This window comes from Coregonus clupeaformis, chromosome 15 (assembly GCF_020615455.1).
Source record: "Coregonus clupeaformis isolate EN_2021a chromosome 15, ASM2061545v1, whole genome shotgun sequence".
NCBI lineage: Eukaryota > Metazoa > Chordata > Actinopteri > Salmoniformes > Salmonidae > Coregonus > Coregonus clupeaformis.
Genome location: NC_059206.1, coordinates 40,885,207 through 40,901,647, shown reverse-complemented (window position 1 = coordinate 40,901,647; position 16,441 = coordinate 40,885,207). Strand labels below are relative to the sequence as shown.

At 43.3% G+C, this 16,441-nt stretch overlaps 1 protein-coding gene across 2 annotated transcripts in view; it reads left to right on the top strand.

The window, feature by feature from the left end:
• Window positions 1–16,441, top strand: part of LOC121582438 (dihydropyrimidinase-related protein 2) — a 31,167-nt gene that overhangs the window by 10,017 nt on the left and 4,709 nt on the right. For both annotated transcript variants that reach the window (XM_041898212.2, XM_041898211.2), the window contains exons 2-8: window positions 7,118–7,206; window positions 7,446–7,630; window positions 9,852–10,016; window positions 10,215–10,276; window positions 11,106–11,186; window positions 16,127–16,195; window positions 16,320–16,440. In XM_041898212.2, coding sequence (XP_041754146.1) covers window positions 7,118–7,206; window positions 7,446–7,630; window positions 9,852–10,016; window positions 10,215–10,276; window positions 11,106–11,186; window positions 16,127–16,195; window positions 16,320–16,440 — 772 coding nt within the window. The remainder of the gene's footprint in view (window positions 1–7,117; window positions 7,207–7,445; window positions 7,631–9,851; window positions 10,017–10,214; window positions 10,277–11,105; window positions 11,187–16,126; window positions 16,196–16,319; window position 16,441) is intronic.

The following is a 16,441-nucleotide window of genomic DNA, read 5'->3' as shown; positions in this document are numbered from 1 at the left end:
AATGTCCCCAGTTGGTCAAATTTTTGTTCGTTTACTATTGTTGTGGGAACTTCTGGTCCCCACAATAATAGTTAAACACGTCCACACACACACACGCACACACACACACACACACACACACACAGTTGTTGAGATTGGAAAGTCAAAGGGCTAACAAAGGGCAGCAGGCAGGCTGCAGTACAAGGCTGGAGTGGTCAGCTGAAGATTGGGGAGCAGCACACCTCAGGCACACTTCATCAAATATGAATGTCATCCTAAAATCACCACCTGGGGCTGCATTCAAAAGATGACTCATCCAACTCTCTTATGAATATGATTAGCTTAATTTACTGTCACACACTCAGTTACAGTTGGAAAATACGGAAACAGAAATAGATTTCTGGATTTATTGTTATTTAAGGGGAGGATTCTAAAGGGATCCTGTATAAAACTGATGGACTTAACTGCAGGATGGACATATCATGAATACTTTAATGAGAGAGGTCTTCCTGGGGTTCCCAGGCTCTGGGGTCAAGAGTTCAGGAGTCAGTGCAATACCTCCTATAGGCCACCATGGATGCCCTTTTACCCAGAAGCCTCTGGCCGTGTCAGAATACCCCTACTAGCATTCTAAATAGTATGCATTTTGGGTATGCGTAAGTACAAGTTATAGTATATAGAATGTGACATTTTGGAAATTGAGTATGCTTTAAATGCCAGGATTTCATACTCATTTAGACTTTTAATCTAATAGAATTCGCTGCACATTATTGAGGAAGAGAATCGTCTTTCGAGACTTGCGTGTTTTTGACAACCCGCTGATAATCGGATAAGGGGACAGGCTTTACCAAAATGAACAAATGGTGGTGTTCAACGCAATTGCACGTTAGATGACACCTTCAAAGTATGTATGAGCCTGAGTATGTTGATATTTGTGCATACTGCATTCATTTTTTTACTAAACAGTACATTCTAAATAGTATGTAGTTAGTACGATTAGTACACAGTATGCAGTTGAAGTAAGCAGCAGGCAAACTGGATTTTGGACATGGCCTCTGTATCTTCCTGTTAGATCAGTCTCTGTTACTAAAGACAGTCCAGCCTGGCACTGCTCATCTCCAGCCCGCCATTCTCCCACAGTAATCCCACAATGTACTGTGGCCCGGGGCATTCCATGTTCACACATTACACAAAGCACACTCTTAGTTCTATGGGACACCGACTGCCTGCCAAGAAAACTTTTTTCCTTCTACGCTATGAGATATAATCCAGCATATCCCCATTCATAAACCCTCCAATGTGAAGTAGAGTTTATTTATGTCCACTTCAGCAGCTGGGCACAGAAGATAGGGGAAGGAATGGTGCCCCAGTGCAACCTGGGATTACTCCCTGACAAGCAAGGTTTCCTTTTTCTTTAAGAGGATCCGGTGGCCGCTACACGGTACATCTTTAGCTAGATTGTTGGCTCAACAAAATCCATGCTTCTGAATTGTAGCGTCTGTGTGGTGAGATTAAAAGTACAGTAGCAGTCATAGTCTGTGTGTCTTAATCCAGACAGCCACCCAGCAGCTCCTGCAGTCTTCGACCAGGGGGAGTGTCTGGCTATTCCAAGTCCAGGTGACACAGAGCTGACGGGGCCTGAGAGCGGTTTCCTGGTCACCCCACCACTGGAAATAGACTATTGGATCAGTAACTATTTGGATTAGGTGTACTTGATGCTTCTCCACCCCAGCTCCAGCTCATGTTCCCTGTGAGTTTTCCACTGGGAGAGAACAACATGCTATTCCTTGGTTACCTCATTTGACAGCATTTGTCTTCGTTCAAAGAAGGTTGCTCAGGCCCAGTAGAAATGGGCCCTGTCTATTGCTTCCACGTAATGTGTGAATCAAATCTTTGCCTAATGGTTTCGAATTTAACATTTCCTGTCACAGCTTTAATTAGACATCAGTAGTCTTTAATTCAAGCCCTCTATCACATGATACACTGGATTGATCTGCCACACAGTGTGGAGAGAGGACGTATCAATGCAACATCAGTCCATTAGTCTATCTCTGTGATATACCTCTAACCTATCCGAGCACTAGTCTGGTGCTGGGCTTGGTTCAAATTTGTTTTTGCAGTTTAGGGAAATTCTGAAAACAGCTTCTACACTTAAATCTCAATTGAATAAGTTCATTTTTTTGTAATTTTGTTATCTTGTCAAGAGTGGGGGGCTGTATTAGTTGGTCAGAGATTAATTACCTGTTGTTGATATTGAACATTGACCAACACCCTAGGCATATTATTTGCTAAGAGTTAAAACCCTGTTCAATTGAGTCAACATCATGTGTGTGTGTGGATAGAACTGGTTCTCATCCAGGGAAGATCACTGTCATGTTTGGTTCAGGTCCAGAACAATCAAAAATATAGATGCTCTCCAACAACATATTGCCTGATGGACTATCACAGGCCAAGCAAATTGGTTACTCTCTGACCTGCAAATGCTTATTTAAAAACAAGAACCGCTAAGTAGGTTGAAATAAGAAGAAACATGAAATAGGCATGCACATTTATAAACTGAAATACTCCACAGTAGATTGAGTTTAAAAGCACTTGACTGTTGTTATCATTGGACCTTTACTAAGAGTGACAGAGAATGACTTTCATTTTAATCCTGACACAGTACCACATTTTTCGGTAATCTTTCTTGCAGTTTTTTGGAAAGTACGAGTATTCATAACCCTTGACTTTTTCCACATTTTGTTACGTTACAGCCTTATTCTAAAATTGATTTTTTTTGTAATCGTCCCTCATCAATCTTCACACAATACCCCATAATGACAAAGCAAAAACAGATTTTTACAGATTTTTGCAAAAAATAATAATAATAATAAGGAAATATGACATTTACATAAGTATTCAGACCCTTTACTCAGCACTTTGTTGAAGCACCTTTGACAGCGATTACAGCCTCGAGTCTTCTTGGGTATGATGCTACAAGCTTGGCACACCTGTATTTGGGGAGTTTCTCCCATTCTTCTCTGCAGATCCTCTCAAGCTCTGTCAGTTGGATGGGGAGCGTTGCTGCACAGCTATTTTCAGGTCTTTCTAGAGATGTTCGATCGGGTTCAAATCCAGGCTCTGGTTGGGCCACTCAAGGACATTCAGAGACTTAAATAATATAAATAATATGCCATTTAGCAGACGCTTTTATCCAAAGCAACTTACAGTCGTGTGCATACATTTTTACATATGGGTGGTCCCGGGGATCGAACCCACTACCCTGGCGTTACAAGCGCCATGCTCTACCAATTGAGCTACAGAGGACCTCACACCCCGAAGCCACTCCTGCATTGTCTTGGCTCTGTGCTTAGGGTCGTTGTCCTGTTGGAAGGTGAACCTTCGCCCCAGTCTATGGTCCTGAGCACTCTGGAGCAAGTTTTCATCAAGGATCTCTCTGTACTTTGCTCTGTTCATCTTTTCATCGATCCTGACTAGTCTCCCTGTCCCTGCCGCTGAAAAACATCCCCACAGCATGATGCTGCCACCATCATGCTTCACCGGGATGGTGCCAGGTTTCCTCCAGATGTGACACTTGCCATTCAGGCCCAAGAGTTCAATCTTGGTTTCAGAGTCCTTTAGGTGCCTTTTGGCGAACTCCAAGCGGGCTGCCTTTTACTGAGGAGTGGCTTCCGTCTGGCCACTCTACCATAAAAGCCTGATGGGTGGAGTGCTGCAGAGATGGTTGTCCTTTTGGAAGGTTGTCCCATTCCCACAGAGGAACTCTTGAGCTCTGTCAGAGTGACCATCGGGTTCTTGGTCACCTCCCTGGCCAAGGCCCTTCTCCCCCGATTGCTCAGTATGGCCGGGCGGCCAGCTTTAGGAAGAGTCTTGGTGGTTCCAAACTTCTTACATTTAAGAATGATGGAGGCCACTGTGTTCTTGGGGACCTTCAATGCTGCAGAATGTTTTTGGTACATTTTGGTTAGAGCCAGTTTTCCCTGTTCTGTGAAGGGAGTAGTACACAGCGTTGTACGAGATCTTCAGTTTCTTGGCAATTTCCCGCATGGAATAGCCTTCATTTCTCAGAACAAGAATAGACTGACGAGTTTCAGAAGAAAGTTATTTGTTTCTGGCCATTTTGAGCCTGTAATCGAACCCACAATTGCTGATGCTCCAGATACTCAACTAGTCTCAAGAAGGCTAGTTTTATTGCTTCTTTAATCAGCACAACAGTTTTCAGCTGTGCTAACATAATTGCAAAAGGGTTTTCTAATGATCAATTAGCCTTTTAAAATGATTAACTTGGATTAGCAAACACAACGTGCCATTGGAACACAGGACTGATGGTTGCTGATAATGGCATCTGTACGCCTATGTAGATATTCCATAAAAAAATCAGCCGTTTCCAGCTACAATAGCCATTTACAACATTAACAATGTCTACACTGTATTTCTGATCAATTTTATGTTATTTTAATGGACAAAAAAAAATGCTTTTCTTTTGAAAACAAGGACATTTCTAAGTGACCCCAAACATTTGAAGGGTATTGTATGTAATCAGGTATTTCAGTTTTTTTTTTTTTATACATTTGCAAAAATATATATATTTTTTTTCTTTGTCATTATGGGGTATTGTATAGATTGATGAGGAATTTATTTTATTTAATCCTTTTTAGAATAAGGCTGTAACGTAACAAAATGTGGAAAAAGGGAAGGTGTCTGAATGCTTTCCGAATGCACTGTATATGTGTAATGGCACGACAAATAATGATATAGTGATAGTCAACCACATTATGTAATTCCGTTTTTCGACTCAGTTGTTCAGTGAATAGTTGCCAAAACAGGATGGAATCATGTAGATGTGAGAATGGACTGGGTTCATCACTCCTGTCACACGTTTCATTAAATATGACCTGACATAGTCATCACTAACAAGACATTCCTTGGGGGTTTGTTTGAAAGAGAGGCGAGAAATGTGTGTGTGTGCGTGCGTTTCTGCGTGTGTCTTTGTTTTATAGAATGTTTGTCAGTTGGCAGGGAACAAGTAACCACTTTTGTTGGGAAAAAATATACCAAAGATTGTCAATGTCACAGAGATGGGTTTTCTATTCTTTAGTCCAAATGCATTTCTGGCGGGGCATTGTGAACCCCTCTGGAAAGCAGTTCTGCTTGGGGCCAGGGCTTCTAGCATGGAAACACGCTAGAGGCTGAAACTCAAACAGAGCAACCTTTGTTTGTGGAGGAGGCTAAATGCCTCGTGACCAGAATTGTGCCTCTCCCCTTTTGGAGAGTAGGCCGTCGCCACTGGGGCGACACAGGGAGGTGCCAGGAGGTCGGGTCTTCCCCCTCTCTCAGTCTGAGAGTGTCCTGGTGACAGAGGTGTGGATGATTGTTTCCCAGGTCTGCATCCTGATTACTCCTTTATTATGTCCATTATTCTGTCAGCCAGTCAGAGTGAGGATGCCGGAGGGACGTGTCCTGAGGCGGGCTCTGCTGCTTGTCATTGTTTCATTAGTGCATTCCTCACTCTCATTTAGAGCCATGCTGGTATCAGCCTACCTAGTCAATTATCCATTAGAAGATGCATATTCAGGATTTTGCTCCTGGTCACGACATGCTCCCGAGTGGCGCAGCGGTCTAAGGCACTGCATCTCAGTGCTAGAGGCGTCACTACAGACCCTGGTTCGATTCCAGGCTGTATCACAATCGGGCCGTGATTGGGAGTCCCGTAGGGCGGCGCACAATTGGCCCAGCGTCGTCCAGGTTTGGCCGGGGTAGGCCGTCATTGTAAATAAGAATTTGTTCTTAACTGACTTGCCTAGTTAAATAAAGGTTAAATAAATAAAGTATTCAGCTGTCTGTAATAAGCAGACTGTAGTTCTGCATTCCCTTTATCCCTTGCTGTATTAGGATGTGCATGAAGCATTGATCACGGAGTCTCTCTTTAAGACTCTGTAAAAGCAGTTGTCCTGCTTTCATTCCAGGCTGCTGCTCAGCTCAGATCCACCCCCCACTGCTGTATATCTGTGTCTTTTGTTCCTATTTAACTCCCGTTCACTCTCTCCTATCGCTCTGCTTCTCTATCTCTCTCCTTTATTCTTACAATCCCAGAGACTTTCTGTCCCGTTCTCTGTCTTACACACATACTGTAATGGTTGAATAAGCTTCACCCAAGACCTGGTGCTGATCCTAACTATCCCTGCATTGAACTGCTTCTTCCTCTGTGGTGTGTGTGTGTATGTGTGTGTGTGAGTCTGTGAGAGAGAGAGAGAGAGAGAGAGAGAGAGAGAGAGAGAGAGAGAGAGAGAGAGAGAGAGAGAGAGAGAGAGAGAGAGAGAGAGAGAGAGAGAGGAGAGAGAGAGAGAGAGAGAGAGAGAGAGAGAGAGAGAGAGAGAGAGAGAGAGAGAGAGAGAGAGAGAGAGAGAGAGAGAGAGAGAGAGAGAGAGAGAGAGAGAGAGAGAGAGAGAGAGAGAGAGAGAGAGAGAGAGAGAGAGAGACTCACAACACAAGCCATCCATAATAAATAGATCATCAATTGTGCCAGCTCAACACAACCAGTTGGTGCAACCATAAACATTGTGGGAGGACATGTTGTTCCTTATCATCACAGAACTCACTTGGACAAAGCCTAATTTTCCCATGACGCAACCGAGCACAACAAGGCAGAACATCAGTTAATGCTGTGACAGTGACACATGATGTGACACTGCCCAATACAGCAGAAAAGCAGTCAGAGCATCCTGCCATGGTGGGGGTGATTAGAATGGCAGGGACATGTAGGGGGGTTAAGTCTTTTGGCTTGTCTTTAGTATTTTATGGGTCTGTATTTAATATATTAATAGCACAGTGTTAGCTGATGCTTCCTGAAAAGAAAGTGTCTGGTACTGCGGTGGTACCAAATACAATACTCATATAAAAGCCTGTTCTGGTGTCTGCTTTACCACACGCATTAAAGGCTTTTCCTAAAGGAACACGTACTTCACTGTGTTAACTCTGTGAGAATGAAGAGAAATGGACATGTCTATACTAACTAATGAATGAATGAATGACAGTTGCAACCCATCCCTTATGGGATTAATTGACACATAAACAAACATTACAATGATGCACAGTGAATTCTTCATCTAATAATGATTTTTTTTAAATTATCTTCTAGAGCGATCGTCTCCTGATCAAAGGGGCGAAAATCGTGAACGATGACCAGTCCTTCTGTGCTGATATCTACATGGAGGATGGTCATATCAAGTGAGTTTCACAACGACGCCTACAGGCTCTACTTCTGAGAGGTTAACTACCTCTGAATTATCCTTATCCTTACCATGTGTTAGACCTTTAACACTGGTCGTTGTTCAGTTTTACAGACTAAATTGCAGTCGTAATGATAACTCTATAACAACTCGTTCTCTTTCTTTCTCTCTCGCTTTCTTTTTCTTTCTGTCCCTTCTCTCTCACTTTATCTCTCTCCCTCTTCCTCTAACTTCCAGACAAATTGGCGAGAACTTGATAGTGCCCGGTGGGGTGAAGACCATCGATGCCCACGGGCGCATGTTGATGCCAGGGGGCATTGATGTGCACACACGCTTCCAGATGCCCGACCGGGGCATGACCTCGGTGGACGACTTCTACCAGGGCACCCGCGCCGCCCTGGCAGGGGGCACCACCATGATCAGTATGTACACTGCCACCTACCCACTTTCTGTCCTCCCCCTCTCAAGAGACATGGGCAGGGCACAGTGCCAGCTCCATCTATGGCATCACCAGTTCCTGAGCCCATAAAGTCCCATCTGCTACAGACTGTTATGCTAGCGTGCCACCAAGTTCTGCTGAGTGCGATGAAAAGTGGACTAGGGAGGACATTAAAAACTTTTTTCAAGTTGTTTATCCACTCTCCTCCGAATGGCTCTGTAATAAGCGTGGCCTGCCTATAGCATTCCTAGAGTTCTACTGTACAGTGGGGGAAAAAAGTATTTAGTCAGCCACCAATTGTGCAAGTTCTCCCACTTAAAAAGATGAGAGAGGCCTGTAATTTTCATCATAGGTACACGTCAACTATGACAGACAAATTCAGAAAAAAAAATCCAGAAAATCACATTGTAGGATTTTTTATGAATTTATTTGCAAATTATGGTGGAAAATAAGTATTTGGTCACCTACAAACAAGCAAGATTTCTGGCTCTCACAGACCTGTAACTTCTTCTTTAAGAGGCTCCTCTGTCCTCCACTCGTTACCTGTATTAATGGCACCTGTATGAACTTGTTATCAGTATAAAAGACACCTGTCCACAACCTCAAACAGTCACACTCCAAACTCCACTATGGCCAAGACCAAAGAGCTGTCAAAGGACACCAGAAACAAAATTGTAGACCTGCACCAGGCTGGGAAGACTGAATCTGCAATAGGTAAGCAGCTTGGTTTGAAGAAATCAACTGTGGGAGCAATTATTAGGAAATGGAAGACATACAAGGCCACTGATAATCTCCCTCGATCTGGGGCTCCACGCAAGATCTCACCCCGTGGGGCAAAATGATCACAAGAACGGTGAGCAAAAATCCCAGAACCACACGGGGGGACCTAGTGAATGACCTGCAGAGAGCTGGGACCAAAGTAACAAAGCCTACCATCAGTAACACACTACGCCGCCAGGGACTCAAATCCTGCAGTGCGAGACGTGTCCCCCTGCTTAAGCCAGTACATGTCCAGGCCCGTCTGAAGTTTGCTAGAGTGCATTTGGATGATCCAGAAGAGGATTGGGAGAATGTCATATGGTCAGATGAAACCAAAATATAACTTTTTTGGTAAAAACTCAACTCCGTCGTGTTTGGAGGACAAAGAATGCTGAGTTGCATCCAAAGAACACCATACCTATTGTGAAGCATGGGGGTGGAAACATCATGCTTTGGGGCTGTTTTTTCTGCAAAGGGACCAGGACGACTGATCCGTGTAAAGGAAAGAATGAATGGGGCCATGTATCGTGAGATTTTGAGTGAAAACCTCCTTCCATCAGCAAGGGCATTGAAGATGAAACGTGGCTGGGTCTTTCAGCATGACAATGATCCCAAACACACCGCCCGGGCAACGAAGGAGTGGCTTCGTAAGAAGCATTTCAAGGTCCTGGAGTGGCCTAGCCAGTCTCCAGATCTCAACCCCATAGAAAATCTTTGGAGGGAGTTGAAAGTCCGTGTTGCCCAGCGACAGCCCCAAAACATCACTGCTCTAGAGGAGATCTGCATGGAGGAATGGGCCAAAATACCAGCAACAGTGTGTGAAAACCTTGTGAAGACTTACAGAAAACGTTTGACCTGTGTCATTGCCAACAAAGGATATATAACAAATTATTGAGAAACTTTTGTTATTGACCAAATACTTATTTTCCACCATAATTTGCAAATAAATTCATTAAAAATCCTACAATGTGATTTTCTGGATATTTTTTCCTCATTTTGTCTGTCATTGTTGACGTGTACCTATGATGAAAATTACAGGCCTCTCTCATCTTTTTAAGTGGGAGAACTTGCACAATTGGTGGCTGACTAAATACTTTTTTGCCCCACTGTATATCCTAGCTGCCTCAGTAAAGGTCCATCTCCCTCCTCAGCAGTTACAGACTCCTGAAGAGTAAGGTGGCTTTATCACATCATGCAGAATGCTGACTCCTGCTGACAGCACTGCAGAGTCCACAGAACCATCTCTGTAAATGGGTCACATCACGAAACAGAGGCTTACAGCTGGGTCACAGTGCAGTACAGGCTAGTGGAAGAAACATGATGCAAGACCCTGATCTAGGCTTTTAATCTGAGCTACTGCATATCATAGTTGAAAGCAACCATAACAATAAGAATGAACCAATTTACTAAACAATTGTATGTATGTGTGTGTGTGTGTCCACTAGTTGACCACGTGGTTCCGGAACCCGGGGTCAGTTTGCTGTCTGCCTTTGAGCAGTGGCGTGAGTGGGCGGACAGCAAGTCCTGCTGTGACTACTCCTTACATGTAGACATCACTGAGTGGCACAAGGGAGTCCAGGAGGAAATGGAGGCCCTTGTCAAGGACCACGGTACAGACACACCCACATTAACATCTCATTATGTTATATAGTACATTTTGATTGGTTGTGTTCATGTTTTCTATTTATGTATGGTTGTTAGATTTCCTACATGTATGTTCAGATGTTATTGGTCTCTTCGCCTCTCTTTGTTTCTCGTCCCACTCTAACTCTATGTGCCTTCTTTTGACACGTGCTCTCTTTCCTCAGGTGTCAACTCTTTCCTTGTCTATCTGGCTTATAAGGATGTTTTCCAGCTTACTGACTCTCAGGTATGACATACTTTATCATAGAGTAGTTTTTTTTACATTGGCTCTCTGTTTGTCTTACAGGAAACACACAGCGATCGCTACCGCCACAAAGAACATGAATGGTTAAAATAATCTTTAAAAAAAAAGTATGAAAGGAATTCACCTCTTTTCGCACCACATTAACTGTACTGTTAAAAGTTATGGGGCAAAATCATACTGAATACTCAATACATTGCACTGTATGACATCATATACTGTAGCTCTCCAGGTCTGACTCTTCCTCCCCTCCCAGCATAGCCTGCTCTGCTCTGGGCTGAGGGCTGAGTTGAGGGAGGGTGGGGGAGGTTGAGGCATTCATTGTCTGTGTGTGTGTCTCCAGAGGGAGTAAGGGATGATGAATGAATGCACCAGTCCAAGTCTTTGTGTCTGACTCATGGTAAAACAGATTAATCGTGGACTGGAGGCTCCTTTGAAAACAGCCCGCGTTGCTCTTTGCACCTGTGTGAGGAATGCATTGAGGCTGCTCGGCCAGAGCATTTCACTCTATTTTGTGCAGGTCTCCCACGGCAACCTATGATAGCTCTTTATTGCATTTCTGGCTGCTGGGGAATGATGACTCTTACAAGACTCATACATCACTCATACATCAGTAACTGGTTCTCCTCTACCACTGTTGTATTTGAGACCTTCAGTGTGAGTTTTGCATTCCTATGTGAAATTGGCATTATCGTTCAATTTGCTCAGCTATCAGAGGATGCTCAATTAACTTTACAAGTTTACCTTGTATGTGTGTCTGTTCTATGACCCATCTGTGGTTGTCTGACGCTGCTGACATGGTTATTTCCTGTAGGTCTATGAGGTGTTCAGTGTGATCCGGGATCTGGGGGCCATCGCTCAGGTCCATGCTGAGAACGGAGACATTGTGGCTGAGGTAATACCTGATGCTAATAGGGTTGGGCGGTATCCAGATTTTCATATCGTCATACCATCCTTCTAAAAAAAGGCCATTGGGCATCTATTACCAGAATGTTAACAAAATTAGCACAAGTAATAATGAATTTCCATGGAGGCTGCTAGCTAAATATGCTAACGAGCACAAACAAAAATAACTGAATTGCAAAGACAGTCAACCCAGCTCATAAAGTTATATATTTAAGCAATAAGGCCAGATGGGTGTGGTATATGGCCAGTATACCACGGCTAAGGGCTAATCTTATGCACGACGCAACGCAGAGTGCTAGGACACAGCCCTTAGCCGTGGTATATTGGCCATATATCACAATCCCCCGAGGTGCCTTATTGCTATTATAAACTGGTTACCAACGTAATTAGAGCAGTAAAAATAAATGTTTTGTCATACCTGTGGTATACGGTGGTATATACCGCAGCTTTCAGCCAATCAGAATTCAGGGCTCGAACCACCCAGTTTATAAATATATATATACAGTGGGGAGAACAAGTATTTGATACACTGACGATTTTGCAGGTTTTCCTACTTACAAAGCATGTAGAGGTCTGTAATTTTTATCATAGGTACACTTCAAATGTGAGAGACGGAATCTAAAACAAAAATCCAGAAAATCACATTGTATGATTTTTAAGTAATTAATTTGCATTTTATTGCATGACATAAGTATTTGATCACATACCAACCAGTAAGAATTCCGGCTCTCACAGACCTGTTAGTTTTTATTTAAGAAGCCCTCATGTTCTCCACTCATTACCTGTATTAACTGCACCTGTTTGAACTCATTACCTGTATAAAAGACACCTGTCCACACACTCAATCAAACAGACTCCAACCTCTCCACAATGGCCAAGACCAGAGAGCTGTGTAAGGACATCAGGGATACAATTGTAGACCTTCACAAGGCTGGGATGGGCTACAGGACAATAGGCAAGCAGCTTGGTGAGAAGGCAACAACTGTTGGCGCAATTATTATAAAATGGAAGAAGTTCAAGATGACGGTCAATCACCTTCGGTCTGGGGCTCCATGCAAGATCTCACCTCGTGGGGCATCAATGATCATGAGGAAGGTGAGGGATCAGCCCAGAATTACACGGCAGGACCTGGTCAATGACCTGAAGAGAGCTGGGACCACAGTCTCAAAGAAAACCATTAGTAACACACTACGCCGTCATGGATTAAAATCCTGCAGTGCACGCAAGGTCCCCCTGCTCAAGCCAGCGCATGTCCAGGCCCGTCTGAAGTTTGCCAATGACCATCTGGATGATCCAGAAGAGGAATGGGAGAAGGTAATGTGGTCTGATGAGACAAAAATAGAGCTTTTTGGTCTAAACTCCACTCGCCGTGTTTGGAGGAAGAAGAAGGATGAGTACAACCCCAAGAAGACCATCCCAACCGTGAAGCATGGAGGTGGAAACATCATTCTTTGGGGATGCTTTTCTGCAAAGGGGACAGGACGACAGCACCGTATTGAGGGGAGGATGGATGGGGCCATGTATCGCGAGATCTTGGCCAACAACCTCCTTCCCTCAGTAAGAGCATTGAAGGTGGGACGTGACTGGGTCTTCCAGCATGACAACGACCCGAAACACACAGCCAGGGCAACTAAGGAGTGGCTCCGTAAGAAGCATCTCAAGGTCCTGGAGTGGCCTAGCCAGTCTCCAGACCTGAACCCAATAGAAAATCTTTGGAGGGAGCTGAAAATCCGTATTGCCCAGCGACAGCCCTGAAACCTGAAGGATCTGGAGAAGGTCTGTATGGAGGAGTGGGCCAAAATCCCTGCTGCAGTGTGTGCAAAATTGGTCAAGACCTACAGGAAACGAATGATCTCTGTAATTGCAAACAAAGGTTTCTGTACCAAATATTAAGTTCTGCTTTTCTGATGTATCAAATACTTATGTCATGCAATAAAATGCAAATTAATTACTTAAAAATCATACAATGTGATTTTCTGGATTTTTGTTTTAGATTCCGTCTCTCACAGTTGAAGTGTACCTAATGATAAAAATTACAGACCTCTACATGCTTTGTAAGTAGGAAAATCTGCAAAATTGGCAGTGTATCAAATACTTGTTCTCCCCACTGTGTATATATATATATATATATATATATATATATATATATATATATATATATATATATATATATATATATATAGGTAGGAGCAACCAAATGTAATTTTTGGTGAGTTTGGACATTTACAAGCAAATGTGAACGAGTTTTGATGCATGCTTGTCTGAAGGACAAACAGTACTGGAGTCGCTAGGGCAACGGGACAGCCTTTTCTGCTCAGAGAAGAGGTGGGAGGAGCAGACGGAGAGGAGAAAAAATGCAAGGAAATCAAGATAGCACTGGCAGCTGTACAGATAACTAATCCAAAGGGCTTTGACTTCTCAAACACGGCAGAAAGCTAACACAATATGATGCCCCGTCACCTTATTAATTCAGCCACTTACTTAGATAACTAGCAAGTTAAACTTAGGGGTTGCGTTAACACAGAATTCTGAATTTGTCACGCAGAAAGAAAAGATAAAACGCATAAGAAATATCTTGCTGTGTTTTGGAAACGCAGATCTAAAATGCTTCTTATTGTAATTTTTGCTCAGCATCAGACTAATTATGTGCTTCAGTTGCACTTCTCCACTCAGATGAGAATTCACAAACAGGCATTTTATCACGAGACAGAGCTGATTGATGTGTAGCTACCTTTCTCAGGTACTTTTCTCGCTGTAGCCAGCCTACTTTTCTCAGGTAAAATTCACTTTAAGCAAAACATGAGCAAATGTACAGTGGGGAAAAAAAGTATTTAGTCAGCCACCAATTGTGCAAGTTCTCCCACTTAAAAAGATGAGAGAGGCCTGTAATTTTCATCATAGGTACACGTCAACTATGACAGACAAAATGAGAAAAGAAATTCCAGAAAATCACATTGTAGGATTTTTAATGAATTTATTTGCAAATTATGGTGGAAAATAAGTATTTGGTCAATAACAAAAAAGTTTCTCAATACTTTGTTATATACCCTTTGTTGGCAATGACACAGGTCAAACATTTTCTGTAAGTCTTCACAAGGTTTTCACACACTGTTGCTGGTATTTTGGCCCATTCCTCCATGCAGATCTCCTCTAGAGCAGTGATGTTTTGGGGCTGTCGCAGGGCAACACAGATTTTCAACTCCCCTCCAAAGATTTTCTATGGGGTTGAGATCTGGAGACTGGCTAGGCCACTCCAGGACCTTGAAATGCTTCTTATGAAGCCACTCCTTCGTTGCCGGGCGGTGTGTTTGGGATCATTGTCATGCTGAAAGACCCAGCCACGTTTCATCTTCAATGCCCTTGCTGATGGAAGGAGGTTTTCACTCAAAATCTCACGATACATTGCCCCATTCATTCTTTCCTTTACACGGATCAGTCGTCCTGGTCCCTTTGCAGAAAAACAGCCCCAAAGCATGATGTTTCCACCCCCATGCTTCACAGTAGGTATGGTGTTCTTTGGATGCAACTCAGCATTCTTTGTACTCCAAACACGACGAGTTGAGTTTTAACCAAAAAGTTATATTTTGGTTTCATCTGACCATATGACATTCTCCCAATCCTCTTCTGGATCATCCAAATGCACTCTAGCAAACTTCAGACGGGCCTGGACATGTACTGGCTTAAGCAGGGGGACACAGCAGGATTTGAGTCCCTGGCGGCGTAGTGTGTTACTGATGGTAGGCTTTGTTACTTTGGTCCCAGCTCTCTGCAGGTCATTCACTAGGTCCCCCCGTGTGGTTCTGGGATTTTTGCTCACCGTTCTTGTGATCATTTTGACCCCACGGCGTGAGATCTTGCGTGGAGCCCCAGATCGAGGGAGATTATCAGTGGTGTTGTATGTCTTCCATTTCCTAATAATTGCTCCCACAGTTGATTTCTTCAAACCAAGCTGCTTACCTATTGCAGATTCAGTCTTCCCAGCCTGGTGCAGGTCTACAATTTTGTTTCTGGTGTCCTTTGACAGCTCTTTGGTCTTGGCCATAGTGGAGTTTGGAGTGTGACTGTTTGAGGTTGTGGACAGGTGTATTTTATACTGATAACAAGTTCAAACAGGTGCCATTAATACAGGAAACGAGGGGAGAACAGAGGAGCCTCTTAAAGAAGAAGTTACAGGTCTGTGAGAGCCAGAAATCTTGCTTGTTTGTAGGTGACCAAATACTTATTTTCCACCATAATTTGCAAATAAATTCATTAAAAATCCTACAATGTGATTTTCTGGATTTTTTTTCCTCAATTTGTCTGTCATAGTTGACTTGTACCTATGATGAAAATTACAGGCATCTCTCATCTTTTTAAGTGGGAGAACTTGCACAATTGGTGGTTGACTAAATACTTTTTTTCCCCACTGTAGCTGGCTACATTCTTTCTATGAATAACATTAGAAATATGATGGCCATGCATCGTTTCGGCAAAAAAGAACTTGCTTTTTCATTGTATGCTCATTTACTTGTGTGGCTGCCAGCCAAATAGCGTTGAACTTCTGTTGTCATCTGATGAAAATGAAGCTATTTTCTGCCGAATTTGTTGCTCTAATGTATTTTCTGTGAAGGAAAACTATAGTTGTACACCCCTGATCACTCTATTGAAGCAAAAAAAAACACTGTTGACTTTCAATATAAAAAGCGACCCCTGTCAATACACAGCTGGACTCACCTGCACCCACTTTCTCCCATTGTGTTATTTACAAACAAACACGTGACTATCTTTCAACGGTATTGAAAAACCCTCCCATGGCTATTTCCAAATACCCCGGTATACGGTATACCATCAAAGCCTAGGAAACAATACACCATTTACTGGACTATCAAAACCCTATCGACCTTATCTAACACTGGATGTATTTAAAGCATGCCTGTTCTGTCCATTCAGGAGCAGCGTCGAATCCTAGAGCAGGGCATCACTGGACCTGAGGGGCACGTCTTGAGCCATCCTGAAGAGGTATAATGCATCAGCATTTGACTTCAGAGTTCTTACCTATTTCTGTTTTTATCTTCCCTTTCTGTTTCCAAAATGCGTCCTTGCATGGTCACCTTGACCTCTGAACCCTGGGTGTGTCTTTCAGGTGGAGGCAGAGGCTGTCAACCGTTCTGTGATAGTAGCCAATCAGACCAACTGTCCCCTCTACGTCACTAAGGTGATGAGCAAGAGTGCTGCTGATGTCATCGCTCAGGCCAGGAAGAAGGG